At 38.7% G+C, this 23,927-nt stretch overlaps 3 protein-coding genes across 25 annotated transcripts in view; 1 reads left to right on the top strand and 2 right to left on the bottom strand.

Annotated features, from left to right (window-relative positions):
- CIB2 (calcium and integrin binding family member 2) overlaps positions 1 to 9,554 on the bottom strand; it is a 43,833-nt gene extending 34,279 nt beyond the window's left edge. For 2 of the 11 annotated variants that reach the window (XM_068695523.1, XM_068695530.1), the window contains exon 1: positions 8,256 to 8,527. In XM_068695523.1, the coding sequence (XP_068551624.1) occupies positions 8,256 to 8,426 (171 nt within the window). In that variant the 5' untranslated portion in view covers positions 8,427 to 8,527. The other 9 variants (XM_068695529.1, XM_068695526.1, XM_068695528.1 and 6 more) reach the window with 9 other exon arrangements.
- IDH3A (isocitrate dehydrogenase (NAD(+)) 3 catalytic subunit alpha) lies at positions 8,600 to 19,756 on the top strand. 2 transcript variants are annotated; one of them, XM_068695514.1, is made up of 11 exons: positions 8,600 to 8,752; positions 9,717 to 9,755; positions 11,364 to 11,447; positions 12,823 to 12,937; positions 13,492 to 13,679; positions 13,941 to 14,074; positions 14,761 to 14,863; positions 14,942 to 15,006; positions 17,157 to 17,241; positions 17,498 to 17,650; positions 19,515 to 19,756. In XM_068695514.1, the coding sequence occupies exons 1-11, from the start codon at positions 8,726 to 8,728 to the stop codon at positions 19,596 to 19,598; spliced, it is 1,077 nt and encodes a 358-aa protein (XP_068551615.1). In that variant the 5' UTR covers positions 8,600 to 8,725; the 3' UTR covers positions 19,599 to 19,756. The 2 variants fall into 2 exon arrangements, with proteins under 2 accessions (XP_068551615.1, XP_068551614.1); XM_068695513.1 differs by having other exon boundaries at positions 8,601 to 8,752; positions 9,717 to 9,779.
- Positions 19,757 to 20,893: 1,137 nt separating this feature from the next.
- ACSBG1 (acyl-CoA synthetase bubblegum family member 1) overlaps positions 20,894 to 23,927 on the bottom strand; it is a 36,552-nt gene continuing 33,518 nt past the window's right edge. For all 12 annotated transcript variants that reach the window (XM_068695507.1, XM_068695506.1, XM_068695509.1 and 9 more), the window contains 3 exons: positions 23,594 to 23,733; positions 22,790 to 23,036; positions 20,894 to 22,323 (listed from right to left, as the gene is read on the bottom strand). In XM_068695507.1, the coding sequence (XP_068551608.1) occupies positions 22,247 to 22,323; positions 22,790 to 23,036; positions 23,594 to 23,733 (464 nt within the window). In that variant the 3' untranslated portion in view covers positions 20,894 to 22,246. The remainder of the gene's footprint in view (positions 22,324 to 22,789; positions 23,037 to 23,593; positions 23,734 to 23,927) is intronic.

Genomic DNA, 23,927 nt, shown 5'->3' with positions numbered 1-23,927 from the left:
ATTGACAAATTCTTGTTTAAAAGACAATAATGTTATTTTTTCAAATTACTATTATTTTTTGCAGTATTGCATAGAAGACAACCAACTGGCATAAATACCACTTTCTTTTAGTGCTGTATTAAACATATGGGGAAAAAAAATCTAGTAATTAACAAACACAAAAAGAATTGACTTAGAATAAAAAGAGTAATACCTGATATAAAATATTTGCGCCCTACATTCCCTAAGTTATGTCTATTAAGGAAATAACTGGAACACAATTTGTGTCAAATTCAGGCCACCTTTTCATGTAACAGCGAAAGCAGTGAGATTGCTTGAGGAGTAGTTTGTTCAAACTCCAAGCACAGCTTCTACACATTTCTTACTCAATGTAATCATGTTTCTCAGTGAGAAATGCAGTGCACTCGGGCCAATACATGCACCTGATGTTACTGCTTTGGTTTATGTCTTAATTTTCTCCTGCTCCAATTATATTTATATAGCACAACTCAAGGTAAAATTCCTGGTTAATTTACTTTTCTCATTATGGAACTTGGTATCCAAAAGTTGTCCTGTAGACAACTTTTAAAAGCTTAAAATTAAGACGTTATTTGATTGCTAACACTTACCTTTCCCCTAGTCAGACCTTGGTCAGATTTTGCGTTTTATGTAGTAAGACAACAAAACAGTCAAGTACTCTAAGGGCACAGGAAAAAGAAATCCCTGACAGAAATCATTTTCTTACATGGCTAACATTGTAACGAGGTGAATCTCAGTGAGGAAACAAATGCCTGCAAAAGCCTAACTCCTTAGATTTCCCTAACATTTCACTAAGCCTATGCCTATGCAAATTTAAAGAGCTGTCAACTAGAACAGGAGCTAAATAAGTTTCCAGGTGATATGACAAGGTGTTAGAAGATTTGCAAGTTGCCAGTCCTTCTTTAGTTAATGTCCTTCTACCTATTCTGAGTATAAAAAAAAGAAAACAATGAGAGGTTTAATGTTACTGAGTTCTATTATTCATCTCTTCCAAGAAAAGCTTCAACTGGCTCTCCCATCATCACTCTTTTAGGAGGCTAATTAAAACACTCATCTATTTTAAAACATTGGTGCACCTTGCAGCTGACCACATTTACATTTCATTTAAATATAAAGGTTGTGCTAAAAGGTGACCCTTCAATATGATCATTTATATATTACAAAGTTTTCATGTGGGCATTTCTGAAAAGTTTAAACAAATCAGGTAGGGAGAGTTATTTTATTTCTTTAATATCATATTGATGATCTGAGATTACTGTATGCTAGCTTTTCATGCAGGTGATTTTTCTGCAGCTTAACTTTTACTCCTGAAAACTAAAGTAATTTGCATGTGGATTTACTGTACTTTAAGCAGATTAACTTCTCACTTTTCCATTTTCCTCTTACTATCGGAAGCACCTTCTATGAAACAAGCTCTTAAAACATAACCTGAAAAAAGACTTCACTGCTAAAGTAACATTCAAATGCTGTAAATCCAGAATAACTTGTGTTGAAAGACAAAAATGGTGCAAGTTACCACCAAGTAATAAAATGACCTTAAGCAAATAAATTACAAGTCTAACCATCAGGAGAGGGAGTTTTTGAACAGCTTTCTAATAGGTGCTGATCGACTCTCTTGCTTCTGACATACTGATATGATTCAGTAACCCTGAGTTCTATGATAAGGAGCAGAGCATCAACTCACAGACATCAAATTCTCAAGAAGTTGCCTAGCCCCCATTTGGGATAAGAAAAGGAGTAACCCATCTTTCAGTTTAAAACTTATTTATAAGTATATACCTGGCTACACACTGGGGCACCTATATGCACAACAGGTTGTTGCACATCATGTTTTACTAATGCTAATGAACTACAAGTCCTCCTGTAACAGAGAAATCCCACAGGCTGACTCAATCCAATCGCCCTAACTACTGCAAGGCTTTGAGATCAATTACCCAGCATTATGAAAGGCAGGGGCTGCAAAAGCCATTAGAGGAAGGCAATTTCTAGATGAAGAATAATGAATTAGGGATGACATTTCGGCTCTTGCATTTGCCAGTTTATGTCAAGAAGATAACATTAATTACATTTGGATTTTGTTTTGTTTCACTGCAGTTGGGCTCTGTTCTGTGTTCACTTTTACTGGTAGCAGAAGACAGACATCAGTGTTTTCAGAGATCTGTGATTTCCCTCTTGCCTATCTCACAGGGATGTTAAAAAAAAAAAAAAAAAGTCTGTTTAGAACTTTGGCAACCCAGTCTGCAACTGGTATATTACAGCGACAGACTGCTGGTGAGGATGAGATGTGTAAGGAAATGGAAATTAAAGAAGCTGTCGTTGTATGAAATGTGAAAATGGAGCAAGAACAATGACAAGTATAAAATCCTGATACCAACAGAACTAGGAAATTAATAAGAACATTTAACTTATGCCTTATTTTCACAATTGGATAACATTTTAGAGCATTTTTAACCTGTATCCCTAAACAGACTTGATGTGGATAAATACTTACACCTGTGAAATGTCCGTGTTAGCACTAACTCCCCCCAAAAATTGGTATTTACAATCATAGTTTCAACTACAGGGATAGAAGTCAAAGTTCACAAAGGCAAATACAATGTTATTTACTTTTGTGTGCCTTGGATCTGTCCTTCGGTTATCAGGAGAAACTAAATGTTGATTTCCCACACTGTTAATTCTGTCTGTATTTATCACTTCTTGTAAAAGAACAGAGCGATGCAGCCAGCCCTGTCTGCATCTCAGAACAGGTACTCAGTGCTTCCGTCTTGAGCATACTTCTATTTTCACATATTGCCTCACTTGCTTTTTCATAAACTTGTTTTAAGTGCCCACTGTGCAGAGAGCTTCTCTCAAAGCATTTCAGTAAGATTTAGAGTATGCTAAAACATGAATGAAGACTGGAAATTATTTATTTTCTCGAGTATTAAAAATTCAGTTAAAAAATTGATGTGACAGAAATGAAGTGCCACCAATAAACTATCTCCAGAAATAAGAAGTGTAATTCTTCTGTCAAGAAAGAAACTACCATCCAGGAGTGGATACAAGCATAAAAATACCTATTTTAGATTTACATTAGGTATATTTCTATGAGTCACTGTTAGAAGTGAAAGTAGATGTGTCCTTTTTTTTCCCCTCACACCTAATACAGCAAAGTCAGCACAGATTAAATAAAAATGTTATAGATACACTTCTTTACAAAATGCTCAGTAAGAAGATTGCACCAGAAATTCCCCTTAAGCAAGCTGGTCACAGATTTCACACTGTTTCCCAGCCAGGACATGAGCGATTTGACTCCTCTGTACACAGAGAAGGAAGAATTAGACTGGGCATATTGAACAACCCATCCTTATTATACAAGTATGAGGAAGGAACAGTAAAATATATACATGCATGCTAAAGAGCAAGTTTTTGTTTCTATTTGCAAAAACACTCCCCAAACAAAAACAAAACAAAAACCCATCAACCCACAAACATGCTGAGGTTACTCCTTTCCTTTCAAACTAAGATATCTTACCTGGTAGGCATCCAGCTGTTCATCAGTAAATATTGTCTGCTTATTACCCATCTTAGAAGAGGAATTCTTCCTTTATGCAAATGCATCCCATTAGAAGTAGCTGGATTCCTCTGTGTTGTAGGCATTTAGAGCATGTATACACTGTGAAAGTGCTGAAAAAATCCCAAAGCCTGCATTGAACTGTTTTTGCCTGCACCTGTCCAGCGAGGAAGGAAGCGGTACTGGAAAATCTTTGCAAAGGCTTGACTTCAGTGTGCCAGGAAGAGAAGTGTTGAAGTCATAGGCAGGTGTCACCCCAAAACAATGATGCCTATTTTCCCCTTTTTCAGACGCTTTTTTAACTGACACACAGAGCTTTCACGACTTAAAAAACAAGCAGGAAGCACTTGAAGAAATCAGCTCTCTACTGCCTCGGTGTCTCCTTGCTCAGTCTGCGAGTTCAGGGTGCTCTTGCTCGGCACCTTCACGTTTCAGAACAGCTCTGCGTCACCTGATGGCGCTCGGTAGCGCAGTCATGTAACGCACACGCGCAGAGCAAGGCTAGGAACTGGAAGAATGGAGTAGCAAAGCAAGCGTTTCTGCAGTCAGTCTCCCCTCAGATCAAAGTACATCCTCATCACTGCTTGGATCTCACCTGCTGTAGCATGCTGCCAAAGTGGGAGCCTCCATCCAGCGGTGTTTAAGTGCCCAAAGCATCCTCACAACACCACCAGGTGCCACGTGGGTTCCACAGTAAACATTTGTGTTCACACTGCGGCTCCATCAGCCCTGGCTACCCAGGGTATAAGCTCGCTACCAGAGGTGCAATACTCTCAGACAGACCAGGAAACGTGAGTATTCCTCTCACGTTAAAGAAACAAATCCGGAAAGTTTAATTAAGTAGCTTAAACAAAAGTTAATCTGACTCTTTCGGCTCAGGCAAACAAAGCTGGGAAGAAAAAATATGCTACTACAGCCTGAAAGAGAGGTGCAGAAAATGCCGCTAGAGGGCTCACAGCATACGTTAAAACAACACGACCCTCCTGTATTTCCTGGAAAGCGAACAAAAAAAAAAAAAAAAAAAAAAAAAGAGCACGTAAGAGATGCAGGCAGGCAGAATGAATGAATAAACTCAGAAACAAAATCATATTATCTAACGTCTGCAGAAGGATGAGCTCTTATAATACGACCAGGAGGAAAGCTGGGTGAGAAAGGATGTGAAGATGGAGGCAAGACCTGTTACAAATAAGCCTCTTCAGCCTGCTCGCTGCCCAGTCGTAAGCATAGGCAGAGCAGAAGTTTTAAAAATGTTTAATAAAATTCCTTCCTTTACCTATAGCTCTGACCATGGTCGTTATTCCTTCAGCAAGTTAGTATATTTAGTATCTGGAGAATTACCTTCTGCTTTTTTCCTACCTTTATCTTTTTTCCAGATAATGGCATCGGATAATAGGAGTTGAGTTTACCTTCACATGCAACAAGGAACAAATATTTCACAAAAACACTGAAAATACATCTATCGTATACAGTGTAATGTTCTATGAAATGTGTTGGGTATGTAGTAAAAACATCCAGTGAATGGGGAACAGTCTCTAAGAGACCATTTATTTAGATTGCAACATTTAGAAATGCAGATTTGATTAACTGTAAACCAGCACTGCCTGATGCTACTAAAACACAGTATTAACATATGTACAAAATTAATTTACTGGGATGAGAATGCATTCAATAACATTTGTTATTAGTGTTAGCTAGCATCAGAATTTTATCAGTGACAGAAATGGACACTACCAACAGAATATATTGCAGCAGTTTCAAAATAAGAAAAAGCTACACTAATAAGGGTAACACAAACTGAATGACCGACCTCCAATCAGATCAACAGTGCAGCAAGCATCTATTCAAATAGCACCCACTTGAATCAACCATTCGCTACCTGGCCAAACTGACCTCTTTTTTATCTAGTCACCAGTTTTTATTTTTTTCACCAATGTATAATGGCGTTGGATTCTTCTTCTGTTCCAAAAAATTACCCCCAAGACAGAATATAAAGAAGAAAAAAGCAAAACATACAAATTAGAGTATTTCTATTTCAACAAACTTTTTGAAACTGAAATCCACCACCCATAATGGCCCTTTGAGATTAAGAAGTTTAAGAACTTCCAGAATGTCCCAGTTCTTACACACCCTCAACTCTGAATAAGTTGCATCACTGGCTTTAGTGGTTAACCATAACATTAAGCACGTTTCTTACTCATGATCTGGTGCTACTGAAATGCACCAACTAGCAGCAGATTGCAGTCATATCAGAACAGTACATAGTCAAGTGATCTGTGTGAAACAGCACTCCTTTCACAGCCACCTGATTCAAGCTGCCTGTCTATGCAAATCGGATTAAATATAAACGACCAAACTATCCTCAATGCCATCATACAGAAGTGAATCAACACCAAAGATGGATTGGGCTCCCTATCTTTTCATCTTGTGACTCGGCATACTTGAGAGTGTTATTACAGTGGTAAGACTGACATCTCATTTCTTACCTGCTGTTACATTCTTGGCTTCTTGGTCCCACTGTATCCTAGATGACACACATCAGCCAGTCTTTAGAAACCAAAAATTAAAAATAAAAGAAGAAAGGCTAAATGGAAAGCACCAAGTAGATATGACTTACTTGTGGATACAAAGCAGGCTAGAAGTAGAGTTCCTGAAGTTCACACATTCCTGTTTATTCTTTTGCACCCTCTTCCCACTCTGTCCTCCTCCACTTTTCCATTTAAAAATGCTTTGATTTCATTCTAACATAGAGAAAGTACGTAAGAAAACTAGTATGGCTGAAAGGGATGATTGCTTTAAAAGTTACAAGTTCTTGCTTAAAAAGAAATACATCTTACAAAGGCAATGGCACCCACGGAGCATATGGACAGAAAGCAAACTGTTTCTCTGCATATTCTGAAGATTTTAAATTGTTAAATACCTTTAAAATGTACAGGATTTTTATTATTTTTTTTTTTTACAATAACTTCCAAATACTGATTTTTGAGGGCTCCTGTATACTAGCTAGCTATTTCTCAAGCGTGCTATAGCGGTATCTATATTTCATCATGTAATGATCTTGCTACACTAACCAGGTAAAATTTCAAGACAGCATAAAGTACAAACTCTTTTTCACTCCTATCTCCTCATATATATCAAAGCTCAGTTAAATTTTTCAGTTTGCTCTTTTTCACTTCTTCTGTTTGTATTTTTCAATGATTAGTATAATCTGCCAGTTGAGCGTTAAGCAATATTTACTCCTAGCACATTACTGCCACAAATCAATACTTCTCTATATACACAGCAGACTCTAATCTTAATGTTATCAGTGCCAGTTTTGCATCACTTCGTGGTATTTGAATTTCCCTAAACTGTTTGTCAAACGGACTGATTGTAAGCTATTTAGCAGCACACAACATATACCTTACAAAGTTGCAAATTAAGTTTAATGAAGAGGACAAAATATATAAACACAGTAGTCTTGCCATTATACTGGCCATTATAGCAGAGATTATGCTTATGTAGCCACTTCCCATCTATTTCAGAAGTTTAATTAATAGATCAGAAAATAAACTACCAACCACATACACCAGATTTAACATTTTATAGCAAGGCGGCTGTCAGCTGCAATTGCTTAACACCCATCTAAGGCTGCAATCTGACCCCAGCTGTAGGGACTTGCCTCCACAGCCCAGGCAGCTGAACAGATCGTGCTCACAGTTCTGAGTCCCTTCAGTGTAAAGTCTTCTGCTTTGAACTGTTGCTAGCTGTGGTTGCTAAACCAGGTGACTTTGCTCTGATTTATTAGTAGAGGTCTAGGTTTAACAGCCTCCAATAGATAGGTCATCCTACCTTAAATTGCCTCTATAAATTATACAGCAGGAGTTTGACTGTAGTCTAAGAACGAAAGCTCTTATTCCTCCAAGGAAGATCAAGCTACCGTGAACCCTGGCCACGTTACCTCTGAATGCCTCATTCCATGGAGAATTTTCGCATCTGCACACAGTTAACAAGCTGCATATGAGCTGCATTCACTCCCAAAGATCACCTGCTATAAACTTTCTAAGTTTTCATACACAGATACAACACAAAGTTAGGCTTTAGACTGGGGAAAAAAGAACCCGCAGGTTTTTGTGCCCATTATACCAGATACACCAAATCCCCTCCTGCACAGATGCTTCCTTGCAAGTTACCTCTTTGTAAAGTTCCACTCTACTTGCAAAATGGTTTCAATCCAAAAGGGCAGCCCATACAGTTATGTTGTTGCTACTTGTCATGAGTTAAGTTAGGGCAGAATATTAAGAATTAAAAAGTTACCGACTTCCTGAGGCGACATTTGATACCAGGAATTCCTTTAAAGTAACTCTCAATAGAACGAGGGTAAAGAAACTACTGCTATCTCTACAGAGGCATCTTTTGCCTAGGGAAAATAACTGGTGCTTTTATTACTGTGTTGTTTGGCCCTTCTCAGAAGGGATGCACAGCAGCCACTCCTGTGCATCTTGCTTGTTATTGTGGTGTAATTAGAGTAACACCTACGCTGCTTGGGGCTTTAAATCAAAGCTGACACAGTCGTTTGTTCCTATAATTAGCTTCTTGAACTCACAACAAAGCAGCTGACATAAATTGTGTGATAATTAAAAAAATAAAACAAAAAAAAAAACGTGCACACTCTGGCAGTACTGTTATTTAAGACAGCAGAGCCTACCGTGCCGCAGCAGGCTGCCTCCACACAACCGTTTGCCAGCAGGCCACACGGAGGCTGAGGCGATTCCCCCATCTCCCGGGGGTCAAGCCCCTCAGAGGCCGCTACCCCTCGGCTGGAGGTGCCTCCACGCGGTGCCAGGCTCCTAGGGACGCTCAGCGCCCCCAGGCACATGCCCGCAGTGGCCTCTCCCCCTCACCGCGAGCACTCAGTGCCCCTCAGGGCGGCACCAGGGACTGAAGGGCTCCAACCACATTTCCCCCCCCCCCCCCCCCCCCCGCCCCCGCCACCTCAGCGCGACCACCGCGAGCGCTGGGCGGGAAACGCAGCGCATGCGCACGGCGCTGCCGGGGCCGGGCTGCCCGGGGCGGGGTGGGGCGGGGCTCGTCCCGGTGCCGGTGCCGGGCTCCTCCCGGTTGCGGGCGCTGTGGCCGTGCCTGCGGGGCCTGCTGGGGCGCGGCGCCGGGCGAGCCATGGCTGCAGCCGCGTGGATGCCCGCGGTAGGTGCGGGGCCGGGCCGGGCCGGGAGAGCGCCGCCGGTTGTGTCGGGCTGAGGGGGAAGCGCGGGGCTGCGACTGCCGGTTCTGAGGGGAGCGCGGGCGGGGCGGGCGGGGAGGGGGCCGCCGGGCGCTGCGGGGCGACTCCCGCTGCCGTGACCTTGAGGCGGCCCGGCCCGGCCCCAGCAAGATGGCTGCGCCGCCCGCACGGAGGGAGGGATGGCGGGGAGCGTGGCGGGGCTCCGAGCGGCCGGGCACGGGGCTCACGCCCTGAGGTGGGACCGAGCCGCTCCCGGCGCCGTGCTCGGGGTGTGCCGCAGCCTCCGCCCGAGGCCCGGTGCCCGCTGTGCCCGTCCGGGGCCCGGCGCGATGCGGGGCCGGAGCCGCGCAGGCAGCGGCTGCTCTCGCCATGGTGAGCGTGGCCGTGCCGCGTGCCTCGGGAGGAGGCTTCCGCACCCCGCTGCGGCACCAAGGGCACGGGTGTGGGGCAAGGACTGAGGCACCCAGCGTGCCCTGCAGGAATCTGCGCCGCTGGAAAGCAGCTGTGGAAGCGTGACCTCAGCACCAACGTACTGCTGGTGAAACAAACCTTGCGCTTTGCTATCTTAAGCCGCGTTGTATCATCTCCTCAGCTGGAGTTATTGCGGCTGCTTCCCCGCTGTGTGGCACCTGAGGACTCGGGCTGCTGTGCAACGGCTTCCCCGCACCTCCAGGCACGGAGCAGCACTGCGGCACGGCGTGCCTGGCCCGGCCTGACCCTGCCGGGAACACCCGTGTGCGGAGCTGGGTACACTGCTTGTGGGCAGCTTGGCAAGGCACCAGCTGCTCGCTTTCGAGTTGTGTGCTGGTTTGAGACTGGACTTTAAAGTGACAGGACTTTAAAATGCATAGTCGCTGCACTATTGTTAACTGTTTAAAATCCCTTTGGTGCAATAAGTTAGCAGCTTCTTGTTCTGTGTTTCTGCAGGTTTCACGATTGCTAGGTGCTTTCAAAAACCAAAAACAGGTGACCAGAAGTTTTGGTAGTGCTGTGAGTATGATAGTACCATTTCCTTTTTCTTTTAAGAAGTTTCTCAAGAAAGAGCTCCAGAAATTGACCTTTATAAGATTGCTGCTATTAATTTTATCTTCTCAAAAATAAGGCCAGAATAAATGAACATATAGGCTCTTAATGCCATACTGGATGTATATTGGTTAATCACTGTCTTTGGCTACTTTATATAAAAGAGTAAGTGCTAATTTAAAAAACTCTACTAAAAAAAAAACAAACACCTTTTCCCAAAATATGGGTGTCATAAGCCAGTCTTCTGAAACTCATCAGGATATAGGCAAATTAGGAAGATTGTTGAGAAGCTTCTCATCTTTATTTTGCAGACATTCTGCTACACGCTGGATTTACTCTAAATCTTGCTGCTTTTAGAGTACTTTGCGTTTACAATTCTGCCTTTTCAAGGCCCTCTTTAATGTACTTTAGACACCGGCTGTGTATTTCCCTGTAGATGTTTTACCTTCTTTTTGTGTGTGTTTGAGGTGCCCACAGGCCTTTTTTCAGTGAAGATGGCCTTGAAAACTGCTCAGGCAGAAGCAGGGCTCAGCACCACTGCATGTACCCTTAAGCAGGACTTAAGTTTAAGGAAAAATTGTGGCTCTTAACTCTAAGTTTTCTAGAACTGATGGTGGAGAGAAGAAACTGAAGTGTAGCTTGTGTCTTACACAGTATAGAAAGTTGTAGAAGGTAAGGCTCCTCCAGATCTGCTTATACCACATTATTGTTTCAGATAAAACCTTCTGAAATTCTGAGTATCCTCTTTGGAGGAGGATGGCAGCATATCTTGTCATTTGATTGTAGTTGGGATTTGACACGTAATGCTGTATCCGAGCTGCCTTTTTGTAGGTAGTAATGATTCCTTACAAAAATATTGGAAATTTATAAGTAAAATCAAGACTTAGGGCATGGAGGATGAAAATACCAATCATCAATATATTTTTTAATCAAAGCAGAGTACTTTCTTCCCCTGTTATCCAGTGAGCCTAGGGTTTGTGATTTTTTTAATCAGTTTGAAGATGACATAGGAGAGAAAACTGAGAAAATCATGGCAGAAAAATAACTTGACAGGATTAAAAATGAGTGTGCATTTTTTTAGAGAACTGCTTGAGAAGTTTAGATATGTTTTTGTTTTTATTTTCTATAAGCTTTACATAAATTAAGTCTTTCCTAGCGTAGGTCAGTATTACACAGCATGTTGATAATACTGGAGATGTATGGAAAACAGGTGACAGTGCTGTCTCCTCTCCACTTTTCAAGAAGAAAGCATGTTGAGATCACTTATTTCAAGGAGCACTGAGCAGGAACCTGTCTTTCAAGTTAAATCTGTGTTCTAAAATAAGAACAGTAGGCAAATCTTAAAAAAATTCTCTTAAAATGCTTGCACGCTCCCTTTGAAAAAAAGCTTGTCATTCTTGCTTCTCTGTTCAATACTGCTACCCTTCATAGTGATTTTTGGTAACTCAAACTTTCTTTTCTAGTAGTTACTTGGTTTCTGCAACTTATGAAAATGTTTCCTGCATTGAACATAGCATTCATTAGCTGTGCTACTGGTATTTCTTTGCCTAGGTACAAACAGTAACTTTAATCCCAGGAGATGGCATAGGACCTGAGATTTCTGCTGCTGTGATGAAGATCTTTGATGCTGCCAAAGTAAGTCTACTTGTCTTGCTGTGAGCACTGTAGCTTTAACTACCACAACAGACATTATCTAGGTTATAGTTATAAATGTTTTTAACTTCCAAACGATTGAGTCATGTTTAAGCTATTAAAACTTCTTGGCAATACAAACAGTCTGAAGCTTCAGATGTTAAAAGATAGTATTGCAATATGGCAGTGTTTGAAAGTGTTAGCTGGCAGAGTAGTAGTGACTTGAGAGCAAATGTTGCACTTAAGTTCTGGAAATGTCAACTCAATGTATCATGTGAAATCATCTTGTTGATGTAGCAATCCTGAGCGACTGATAGGACGCTCTTTGATCCGTTGTGACTTCTCAGTGCAGATCAAAGCATATGTGAAGGGAAGGAACTATTTTATTATTAGAAACCTTACTGCAGTTATTCTGCTGCACTGTTAAATTGCATTCACCTTTTGTGATAATGAAAACAGTCCAAGAACTGTTTTCCTACTTATCCCAGGAACTTCAGGAGAATTTGTATCATTTGCTTTGAATAAAATAGTGCTCTTTCCTGAAGAGCTGTTAAATTGCTCCCTGTTAGCAATAGTGTCAAAGCATATTCACTTTTTGTTGCAACTGTCCAACTTAGATTTGGAAAAGGTGAAGTTATCTTTAATTACACGTGAAAGCTTTTAATAGCTATGGCTGTTTTGGGGGAGAGAGGCAGGAGGTATGGCAGAGTAAAACCTACCTTTGTGTATGAGTGCAGGTTTTCAGTCCTTACTCTGATCTGTTCATTTTCAAGGAGATTCTTTTTCTAGTATGTTAAGCCTAGATTGGTTCTGTTTGCTTAGGTAAGACCTTGCACCTTTTCCTTTATGGCCTTCCCTGATGAACAGGTAGCAGCCTGTTTCCTATTAGAAGAATCCCATGGTGAACGAAAATTCAGAAAGCACTGTGGAACACTTGCAGATTCCATTTAGATAACAGATATATCCATGTTATGCACCGTCTTTCAGGCAGTTTGTATGATCAGTTCTCAATGAATTCCATTTTCAGATGTCTTGTGCCTCTTGAATACAGGGAACTTGAGAACTCTTTAAAGGTTAAAGGAATTAGCATGTAAATGCAGTTCTCATGCTACCTGTATATCATTACTAGGGAGGCATCTTGTGATGGTGAAATTTGTGCTGGTATAGTATATTGATCGTACTATTTCATTTGCAATTGCTTGTGTTTTAGAAGTTCTTATTTTCAAGTTCAAGCATCTAATGCTTTCTGTCACTCACCAGAGAAAAAATGTTTAGGAAGGTTTGGACAAAATTCCTCGAGCACCTTGTTGTGAAAAATAAGCTAAAAGTGGAAGCAAAAGTCTTGATATTGAAGTTAATGTAGAGAAAATGTGTTTAGGCTCCTATTCAGTGGGAAGAGAGGAATGTTACAGCTATCCAAGGACCAGGAGGAAAGTGGATGATACCTCCGGATGCCAAAGAATCCATGGATAAAAACAAAATGGGATTAAAAGGTACTTGGGGTTTAACACAAAGGTATTAAGTATTGTTTTATGGTGAGTTTGGTTTAAAGCAAAAATCCTTCATCAGTAACATAATATAATGGCTAATTCTTGGGGACAGTCTGTCAGGTTGTCTTCTGTAGTCTTAAAACAGTTTGTCATGTCAAAGCTGTGTCACAGATTTTCTAGGACATATGTTAAAGGTGGGCAGTACTAAATATCAACTTTACACTCTAAACAGAATGCATTTCCAAGGTAGTTGATTTACAACAGAATGTAATAATTATACTCTCAATTAATAGTATCTTCATTTCAGTAAAAACCTTTTATAAGAACTCCTGTTCCACGTGAATGAGGGAAACAGTTTGGCCTTTGAACAGCTGAGTTATATCACTCTGTAGTATTTTTGATGGCACAGAGAATTTCTGTGGCATTTCAGTGTAAGGGTTACAGAGGAATTTGGAGTTCCTCTGTCAGAGTGCCACAGAACTTTACCTAGAGTTTCAACTCTGAAATTTGTGGAATAATATTATCATCTCATTTGTCTTATTATTTCTTGCCTTCAGGCCCTTTAAAAACCCCAATTGCTGCAGGACACCCATCAATGAATCTGCTTCTGCGTAAAACCTTTGACCTTTATGCAAATGTACGTCCCTGTGTCTCAATTGAAGGATACAAAACCCCTTACACAGATGTAAACATTGTCACGATAAGAGAGAACACAGAAGGCGAATACAGTGGAATTGAACATGTGGTATGTTGCTGGAAGTGTTGTATTTCTGGAGGGTTTCTATGTTTTGTTAATAACTTTGCCCATCTCAGTCGTTTCTTACTGAGAGGCTGAGTGGTGTTTTTTTAAGTTCTTTACCCACAAAAATGGTCTTTTATTGTGGTATGCATTGTGCAGACTGTCTTGCTGAAAATTCTACTATTTTGTTGTTAAAAAAACATTCATACTATTGGTTTGAAAAAATAAGCTTCTGTTTCTACTAGCAATGCAACTGTTGTCTTTCAGATTGTTGAAGGTGTCGTACAAAGTATCAAGCTAATCACAGAGGGAGCTAGCAAGCGTATCGCAGAGTTTGCTTTTGAGTATGCCAGAAACAATCAGAGAAGCCACGTTACTGCTGTACACAAGGCAAATATTATGTATGTTGAAACTTCCTTTTAAGAACAACAAAAAATAATAAGCTTTTATAAACCGCTTTAAATTTTCCTCAAATGTCTAACATTAATGCTAGCAGGAGTAAGTAAAATGTTTGAAGTAAGTGCCTCATAAGTAAAATGGACAATATTGACCTACTATTAATAGGTCTGGAGTGACCTATTAATGTTTGTATTCTAAATCTAATTGTAAGACTAATGTTTGTATTAGTAAGTCTGTGGGAGTGCTGTGACTTTCTTCCCACAGCTCTTACTTTAAAAATAAGCTAAGAAAAAGAATTTAAAAAATGAGGATGAAAATAGCTAGTGTCCTTTGTAGCTTCCAAAGCACTTCATAGTGAACTGAGTCACGCTGCACGTGATAGATAGTACATGTCACCCATCTGTACAAATTTAGTAAGCCTTTAGTAAAAGAACAAGTTGGTTTGGGAATTAATGCGTGACAGTCAAACTACTGCTCCAAAAACATTTTAGATGGGAATACAAAAGGGTTAACTTCTTTGACTGTATCGTGTTAAAAATGTTTGTATTTAACATAAGGGATTAATAGTCAGCAATTAGGTGTCTGCACTCTAATGTTTTTCTTTATTTAAATTCCTGTTGCACGCATTCTTTACCTCAATATTTTGTTTACTTTTCAGTAACAGCCATATTCTCTCACTTAATTGCAGGAGAATGTCTGATGGGCTTTTCTTGAGAAAATGCAGGGAGGCAGCAGAAAACTGTAAAGATATTAAATTTAACGAAATGTATCTAGATACTGTGTGTCTGAATGTGAGTATTTATCTGGTTTAGTTATGGTTATTTTTTAGTTAACTTTCTTAGCCTTAATAAAAATATACTTCTTTCTAGATGGTTCAGGATCCGTCACAATTTGATGTGCTTGTTATGCCAAACTTGTATGGTGACATCCTCAGGTATGGAGATTTTGATTTAAACTAAATCAGCATGTAAAATACTGTTCGAGAAAGTTAATCCAGTTACATGCTAGCCAGATGAGTGACTGGTTTTTGCATCCAGAGTTCTTCATGTTGTGGTTTAACCCAGTCGGCTGCTAAACACCACACAGACTCTGAATAGGAAGAAAGGATGGTATTATTACACTAATATTATTACTATGTAGTTGGAATGAGCTATATGATGAGAATATGCATATTACTAAAAGAAAAAAGTTTCTGCAGATAGAGGCTAGGAATATTACTCAAATGGGGTTTGGTGTAGGAGAAATTCCTCCAGAAGCGTGAAAAAAGTTAATGACTCAAATTGTAGCACAGAATGCTTGGGCAGACAGTAGGAAAAACTTGCTATTTTTAAGCATTAGGAAAACTTACATAAGATGACTGTGGGAATATCACATTTAAAGCAAGCTATCCATAGAGGTAAATGATTCTGAAGATTGAAATGTATGGCCTCTTACTATCCTACCAGCTTTTGGGGTTTGTATTGTATTTTTTTTTCACTTTGAGATTAAATTTCATATTTTAAAAACATTACTACAGTTACTTGATGTCCTGAAAGCCAAGTCAATCAGCAGACATTTTTTCCGTTCTGTAAAAATGTTTAAGTAGAATGTAAACTCAATTACTACTGCTTAGTAAAATTAAGTATCTTAATCTGAACTTTTCCAGTGTATAACAGAGCACTGCTTCTCTTTGCATGTCCAAGGAGAGATTGAAGAAAACAGCCTTGGAGTTTGATTAAAAGTTAAATGACAGCTTAAGTCTTTAAGTTCATCTCCTGTTTTCTGTACAGATGAGTGTAAAAGTAACTGATGCATAAGAAGAAATGTTCATTCAGCTTTTCTTAAGATAGCATTCTCCCTCTGATAAGGACATCTGTCACCTCTAAGAAAAATCAGACTCCAAGTCATGCTTCTTGTTTTAAGAACTGGTAGAGAAGTAGAGAAGTCCACAGGGCCCTCACAGCAGACATTGCACTATTAATTGCAAGATGTCAGATCAGTTTGAGTCCCATCATCGGTACTATTTCAACTTACTTTACCTAGTTCAGCATTGCCAGTTTTAAAGTTCTTGTGGAAATCCTGTCAACTTCATACTTCCAAAAAGCTTCAATAAATTTGAGTCTTTCTTGAAGAAGTGCACTTGTGTCACTGGAGAAAGTCACCCCCTGTGCTTTTTTAAAGCATGAGCATAATGCCAAAGGTTTCTTGGCCTGAATAGATACAGAAGGAATCTCCATCCTGAAGCATTAAATACCTTAAGTTACAAGTTTAGACCGTATCTGTTTTTTTTCTAAACTATAGTTGATCAATTTAGGTTAATTTAAAAGATAGTTCTGCAAGCTCATCCAAACTTATCTGCTTTTTATTCATCTACTAGGTACCTTGTAGACAACAAAACAGTGTGCTAAAATATTAGAGTTTTAAGAGCCTTATCAGTTTTTTCAGCTTTGAGGGTAGAGAATGAAAACTGTAGGCAGAGTTGGTTTGTCCTTTCCTATGCTAACTTTGGAGGACACTACATGCAAATTACTAATGTCTGATGGTCTGCTGATGTCAGATTTATGACTTTCAGGCTGTTCAGTAAAGAGAAGGGTAAAGCCAGTCTTGTGCCACTTGGAACATATTCCTTAAGTCTCACACAATAAACTTTACTAGTATTTCCTTAACTGAGCAAAATTATTCAATTTTTTCTAGAAGGTCCTTATATACAGTAAGTGGTTCTGTGGCTTCTTCAAGGGAAATAAAACTTAGATATGTACGTATGTGTAGATGATACATCAGAATTTTTGGTAGTTCTTGAGGCTTTTACAGATTTCTTGTGCTTTGAGTACCTTTTGTTGTGCCTGTGTCTTAATAAGCTTTATTTTACTATTTAGAATTTCCTTTTTGTTATTCCTTATTGAAACTTCTCTTGCTAGTAGTTCTGCAAGTTCTCAAATGTTCCAGTGGAATACAAGTGGCTAACAGGATCTATACTTTCATAATATTATTCTTAGACTGTCTTCTTAGAATATTGTCAAAATAAAATGAGAATTAACAAAGCTATTTTAATACATTGCTGGGAAACAACTATGTGGAATGAACTTGTGGATTTTTTTTTTCTAGTGACTTGTGTGCTGGATTGATTGGGGGTCTTGGAGTAACACCGAGTGGGAACATTGGTGCTAATGGAGTTGCAATTTTTGAATCGGTAAGTCTTCTTATTAGTGGTCTAGTAGTAATAATTATTTTGTCTCAACTTGAGAATCTAAAACTCCCATGACACATAATGTGACTATTAAAGTAAAAATTTTACTCAAAAAACAGAATATGTATTACACACAAACTTGTGCATGTTCTTTTATGGACTATTTGTTCATTTTTAAGTTAGTTGCATACTAGAATTAACTAGGACATTTTTATCAACATAGTAACTTTGTAACAGTAAGGCTCACTTTTCTTTTCAGGTTCATGGAACAGCACCAGATATTGCAGGAAAAGACTTGGCAAATCCAACTGCCCTTCTTCTGAGTGCTGTAATGATGTTGCGTCATATGGGACTACACAAGCATGCCACAAAAATCGAGACAGCTTGTTTTGATACAATTAAAGATGGAAAGGTAACATGAAGATGTGGAAATACATAAAGTGAATTAAAATAATATTTTATCATAGCTAAACTTAGAACATCAACACCAAAACAGCAGATGCCCTGCTTTGCTGGCTTGAATCTTGAGCAGTACTGCAACTGTTCTCTTATAGTAATTATGTTACCCTCAGTGGTATCAAGTTTGCTCAGCTCACTATGAGGGATACTCTGTAGCTCTCCTTGTGTCTCAATTTCCACTAGCTCTAAAACTAAAACTGGATCTCTGTTTTTCATGAAAGGGATTGGACATTCAAGTAGCTAGTGTTACTTTCCTTGTGAGGCCTGTAATACATTAAAATCAGGACCTTAAAGTGAAGTACGCTCATTTGCCTTTTACAGGCTTAATCACTCATTTCAGTGCTGACTGTAATACTTCTGCTCCTATTTTTCAGGTCACTTATTTTCTTTTTCACTCCTAACTACTTTGGCTCCTTTTTGGATTACTAAATAACAGTTAAGGGCAAAATTATATCTGGTATTTACCTTTTCCCTTAACACTGTATGCAATTTCCCTTGGGCAGTAAACTCTCTCCAGATTCCATACCCAAAGGGGATTGGGGAGGAGGGGGGAGGAAAGAGTTCTGCTCTGAAACCTGACCTGAATTTCTGCTCAGAGTTCTTTTGGTTCACTCACCTACTTTGACTTCCACCTTTTCGAAACATAACTGGAAAGATCCTGATGATTCTCTTTAAAGAGAATTAGTATTTAGCCATGCTAGTGCAGTTATCTGGGCAAGAGCATGAGAAGCTGCTTTGTAATTAAAAGTAACAAGCATGCTTAAACAAAAAGCTGTCATCATTTCATAAGTGGTCTGTTTGCAGCTACCTTGCTGTGTGTAGGAGCCAGTTAACAAACAAACAAACAAAAAAATAAACTTACAAGTGAATAAAGAGGTGCTCCTGTAAAGTTTCCATTTACTGCTCTGGAAATGAAATTCTCCATCTGCAGGTCAGTAATTCTACAGAAGATAACAGTGCAAGTTTTGTGACATGGCTACTTGTTTACTAGTCGCTTATGATGTTATGATTACATGCTCACAATGGAGAGAATCTTTTTAAATTGAAAAAAGCATGATGCAATTAAAATTACAAGATTCTAAAATAGTAACATTTTATTGCCTCTCATGCTTGCCGTTTTTTCCCTTCCCCACCCCAAGCTGTTTAATTGGGATCTGTGTGTGTGTGATATAAGGGGAGAACTAATGATTTTTAAATTACCTCTTAGACTGCTTTAATCTGACTAGGTTGGACAAGCAACGTTGCCCACTTTCTTAATTATTATTTTACAATCCTCATGCTGGCAGACAGGAGTTGTACTTGAAGAAAGTTTAACTGTCTGTTTTCCCATCTCTTAACTAAGCAAACATGAGACAATTGTTAACGTGCAGCATTTTGAGAGCTGTCCGTGTGCTTTTTCCATGTGGAGTTCCTTGGAAAAATAACCCCCCCCAAAAACCTTACTGAATGATACTCTTAATTAGTTAGCTTTGTGCTGAGTCCTCATATATGGATTTTACTTCCAAAGGACAAACTTGTTAAGGAAAAAAAAAGTTAATACTTAATTGAGAGCGTTGGCCAAATTTGCTTTCTTCCTGTAGTTAAGACAAAATCTCACACTGAGATAACAACGCTCCATGTTTGTACTCACTTTTCTCTACCGGCCTCAGTTTGCATAGTTGTTATTGATGAAAGCTATATGGAATGCAGAAAAACTCATATGTGATGTAGTCTCTCATTTGTATTCAGTACCCATGTACAACATATAGAAGATAAAACATTTAATGGGGGTAGTCCTGCCTCTGCAGTTTTATTAATACCATTTTTTCTTCCTTCAGGTCTTGACAAAAGACTTGGGAGGTAATGCAAAGTGCTCAGAATTCACAGAGGAGATCTGCCGCAGAGTACAGGACACAGACTAAACATCTCATACGGCTTGTAATAACTCTGAGAGGATGCATCCCAGTAGTACGTTGTGTAACCTGGTATCTATATGCATATAACTTTTGTCTCTTAAGAGAGCAAACGTTTAAGGAAGGGTCTCTTCATTAATAAACTTAGTCCAAATGGCTACAGAGGATACTTGTGCCTGCTTTCATTTGTTTCTATCTGGTGAAAGTTTTCATGTAAGTAAACTGTTTTCTTTTCTTGTAACTGTCTACCATTTCAACTAGCTGGTTTTCACTTTCCACAAAGCAAATTTATGTGAATATAATATTAACAGAATCAGTGAATTCTAATAGCACCTTAATTTTTAAAGCCTACTTTTATTGGTCTTACTGAAACTTAAATAGCAGATTTTCAGCCTAACAGTAGCACAAGATAACCTTTATAAAAAGAAAAGGGTATGAAATAACAGCAATTTTGCATTAAAAGCAATGAAAAAACACTTCCAGATGGTCTGATTCATGAAATACAGCTTTGCCTTTGAAAGTCATGAATAAAGAAATGCAAAAATCTAGAGATTTAATTTATGTACATAAAGAAACAACAAACCAGCTAGGTGTGAGAACTAATACTAACAGAAAGTTGTTGTTCACATCTGTACCAAAGTTGTTCTTAAATGTTTTCCTCTCTCAAGCACAGTTTAATTTATAACAGAGTTCTAAAGAGAGAAAATTATAAAAACTTACTTCTGCCATATATTGTGAAGGAAAAGTACTAACTTTGCCAATTTATACTAAATATTTTATGGCTTCTGCTGTATTGCTTTTTTGTGTTGTACTTTGTTTTTATGCAGTGTATCTCATTGCACTGACTAGTAATTTTAGTCTATAAACTCGGAATGTAAGGGACTGGTCCTAAAGGGATTAAGACAGAGTTAAAGGCTTGGCTCTGGTACCTACATTTCAGAAATACATTTCATCCCTATTGGAGGGAATCTCAAATTCTTTTTTTCTTACTGCTTACTAAGTCCAGTAAGCACAAAAGCACCTTTTTTTCCTTCCCTCCTTCATCACATACAGTTCCTCATGAGTCGCTCTGACCGACATGTCTTAGGGTATGCTTTCCATTAGCATATCCTACAAGGAAATGCACATTTTTACAAGTCGTGGCTATAGCATGGGATTATACCTAGTGCCAGAACCAGACTTCTTAAAGCTTTATTGTGTTAATAGGTATTACTCCTCTTAGTTACTTTTCAGTGAGACTATTTAGGCTGGTTGTTTCAGACTTGAAACTAGTTTGGGTAATGTCTGTCTTCTAGCATTGCTCTATACAGTAAGCATCTCAGCTATTTTATACCACCTAATGCCATGGTGGTAGAGGGACAACGAGCTTTATTCCTTATGTACTCTGCTTTTGGTGAATAGGATGACAGTTCCTTCTATGTTTTGCAAGTTGCTGGCTGTGTTGTTTCCTTTAATATTGTTTAAGAACTCCTGAAGTACCATTACGCACAAAATAGGGAAAAAATAAAGTTTTCCAAGTCCAATTGCTTGTTGTTTTTGTAATCCTAGATTGCTGTCATGGCTTGTGTATTGATCTGATTGTTGGTACTTGCAACAAACTAAATTTACAGGATGTTTAAGACTGACATGGAACTTTCATAGAGAAAATAGCCTGTTCTGCAAGGTGTTTTTTGTGTTTTTGTTTTTAAATCAAGAATTGTAGTCTCTGTTGTTGTTAGCTATTATAACTCTGCCAAATATTACTTACTACCAGACCCTTTAGCCCTTCATGTGATGTGATTTATATTTTATAAGGGGAAGAAGAAATACAGTTCCCCTTTGTAAGCATTAGTACAACATTAATATTGAAACACAATGATACTGTTGCAATACAGATAAACTTTCCTTCTAAATATTTTTGCTTTAAAGAGTTCACAGGACTCTTTAAAACTATGATTTAGAACACAAACTTATTTTTATGTGAGAGCTCTTATATTACCTAGTTTGTCTTTCACTCTTAGGAAGCTATTCCCCCAACTTCTTGGAGTGCTTGTTTTTAGGGGAAATAACGCTTATTTCAACATGGATTTAAGAAGTGATGACCTCCTGCTTTCAGAGAAGTCTCACTGAAGTCTAGCCCTTCAGAAGAGTGTTGGTTAGGCTCCAAAATGGTATGCTAGTGAAAATTTGCTTCTCCCTTGGACAGAAGAAAAGAGGCCTTGTGACTTATTTTTTTTAATAATCATCTTTATCAGTGGAATGGTATAACAGTTTTGCTTAACACTACTGCTAACTACTGATCTACTGAAATAAAACATGAGCTACAGCGAACCTCCTACAGAACAACACAAAGGTAAATCACTGCATAAAGATTTTCCTTCTGTTTCAGTCTAGAGGAATTAATTAGTTATACCCACTTCATACATAACATGCAGGTGTCTTTAATCTTGTTCATTCAGGACATAAAGTAAAAGCTATATTAGAAAAAGGACACACTGTAGATGCTGCTATACGAACAGGCCAAACTCTCACGTGAGTATCAGAAATAACTAAATTAATAGAGCAGTTTTCTGGTGAAACTAGACTACATAACAAAGACAAATTTTCCTTAATGCTTATGATTAGGAAATACTTTCTTTAGCTCACAGGTCTTCCTTAATGCTTGGATTAAAGACTTCTTATTCTTGATAGAAGGAGTCTACTTCTTTTCTGTATTTCTCAAGCACAGTGAGCCGTTTTAACTTCATTGTCGGACCTTAAGAGAAGATGTTAGTCACAGCAGCAGAAACAAAAATTTTTTACTTTGTTTAATCTTTGGTTCATAACATTTTCTACTGAATAGTGTTGCATGGGAGAGTATCTACTTTGTTAGTGTAGATTTCTGCTAAAGGAGAAGCAATTGTATGTAAGGTTGCCTCCCCCTAGTGAGCACTTCAAAGGCAACTGTGTATAAGGGAGTGATATCTGACTACTTCCAGGTGTCCCATTGCCCGCCCTGACCCCGAAACTAATTAAAAGGCTGATAGTTTTGAAACCTTTTAAACAATTCCCAATTTATTCCAAAAAGCCTGTGTTTGGGGCTCTGTCAATCCTTCACTTTATCCTCCATTTTTTGTTAGGATGACCTTTTGGAATCATTATTGTGAAATTGGATTTGAATGCTCTTAGATCAGCAGCCCCATTACAGTGTGTGCTCATCAGGATAAATCAACAGATCTTACCTAGTTCTCCCCCAGAAATGGAAAAATCTCTTGGCAGAACTATCCATTTTTGAATACAATGAACCCTATTTGTAGCACTCATGTTGACTTTGTTGATTCCCTCTTGAATGGCCTGGTAGATTGCCTGATCCCTTGTAGCTACTATCTCTGATACTTTAGTGGCTTTACTACCACTCTTCTGGCAGAATTCTCTAGCTTGCTCAGTGAGGAGGTCAGTGGGATCTGATGTATCTGGATCCAGTACACTCTAGAATATCAGATGAAGAAAATCATCAAATGGTTATTCTTACAAGGCATTAAATGTTTATTAAATCAATGATCATTAACTGATCACGTTCTCCCCAGCTTTTAAGAATCAAAGCAGCCAAACACCAACACCCAAATATTATTTAAGCCTGAAAAAGCAGAAATATCTATCTATAGATGGTAATGCTTTATTTTCTTTCTACTTAGCTATCAAATGCAAAAAAAAAAAAAAAGCTTAAAAGCAGAAGATATGAACAGACCTGAAACACGTCAATTAAAATATGTCTAATGACCTTGAATTTCTACCAGACCTACCACTTATTTCATCATTACAGAGAAGCATTTAGCTCAACACTGCACTGTTTGTCATTGTATCATCTAACCATAACAAGTTCAAATCATGATGACTTGGTCTGTAGTTCCCATGCATTTTTTTGTTGTTTAACCAATGCCCTCCTATCAAATTTTGTGTCTTTCTACCAATGGTTCACAATCCTCCTCATTTTGTTAGGTGCAGGTATAACGGTTTCACTGATATGAGTATTAAAACTAACGTACTTTTAGGGTCAACAACATGGACAAAAACTTCTTTTTGTCTCCAATCACCATGGCATTACTAACAATTGGGAGTTCTTTTTTCACAGCATCTTCAATTGGAACTGGAGGCACATTTTCACCTCCAGCTGTAATAATCAAATCTAGGAGAAGAAAAAAAAACACACAAACAAGGGCTATTAGTTGAATTCAAATAAACTCTAAAGAACAGGTTAATTCCTGGATGGATCCATATTTCTTATTCTGACATGCAGAAATTCATAGTTTTCAAAAAGAACCAAACCTATTAAGTTGTTAGTATGATTCTCTTCAAAATAGCAATGCTGATAATTTCGAG

The sequence above is a fragment of the Anas acuta genome, chromosome 12, assembly GCF_963932015.1.
Source record: "Anas acuta chromosome 12, bAnaAcu1.1, whole genome shotgun sequence".
Classification (NCBI taxonomy): domain Eukaryota; kingdom Metazoa; phylum Chordata; class Aves; order Anseriformes; family Anatidae; genus Anas; species Anas acuta.
The sequence above is the reverse complement of the archived record's forward strand: the minus strand, read 5'-3'. Positions and strand labels throughout refer to the sequence as shown.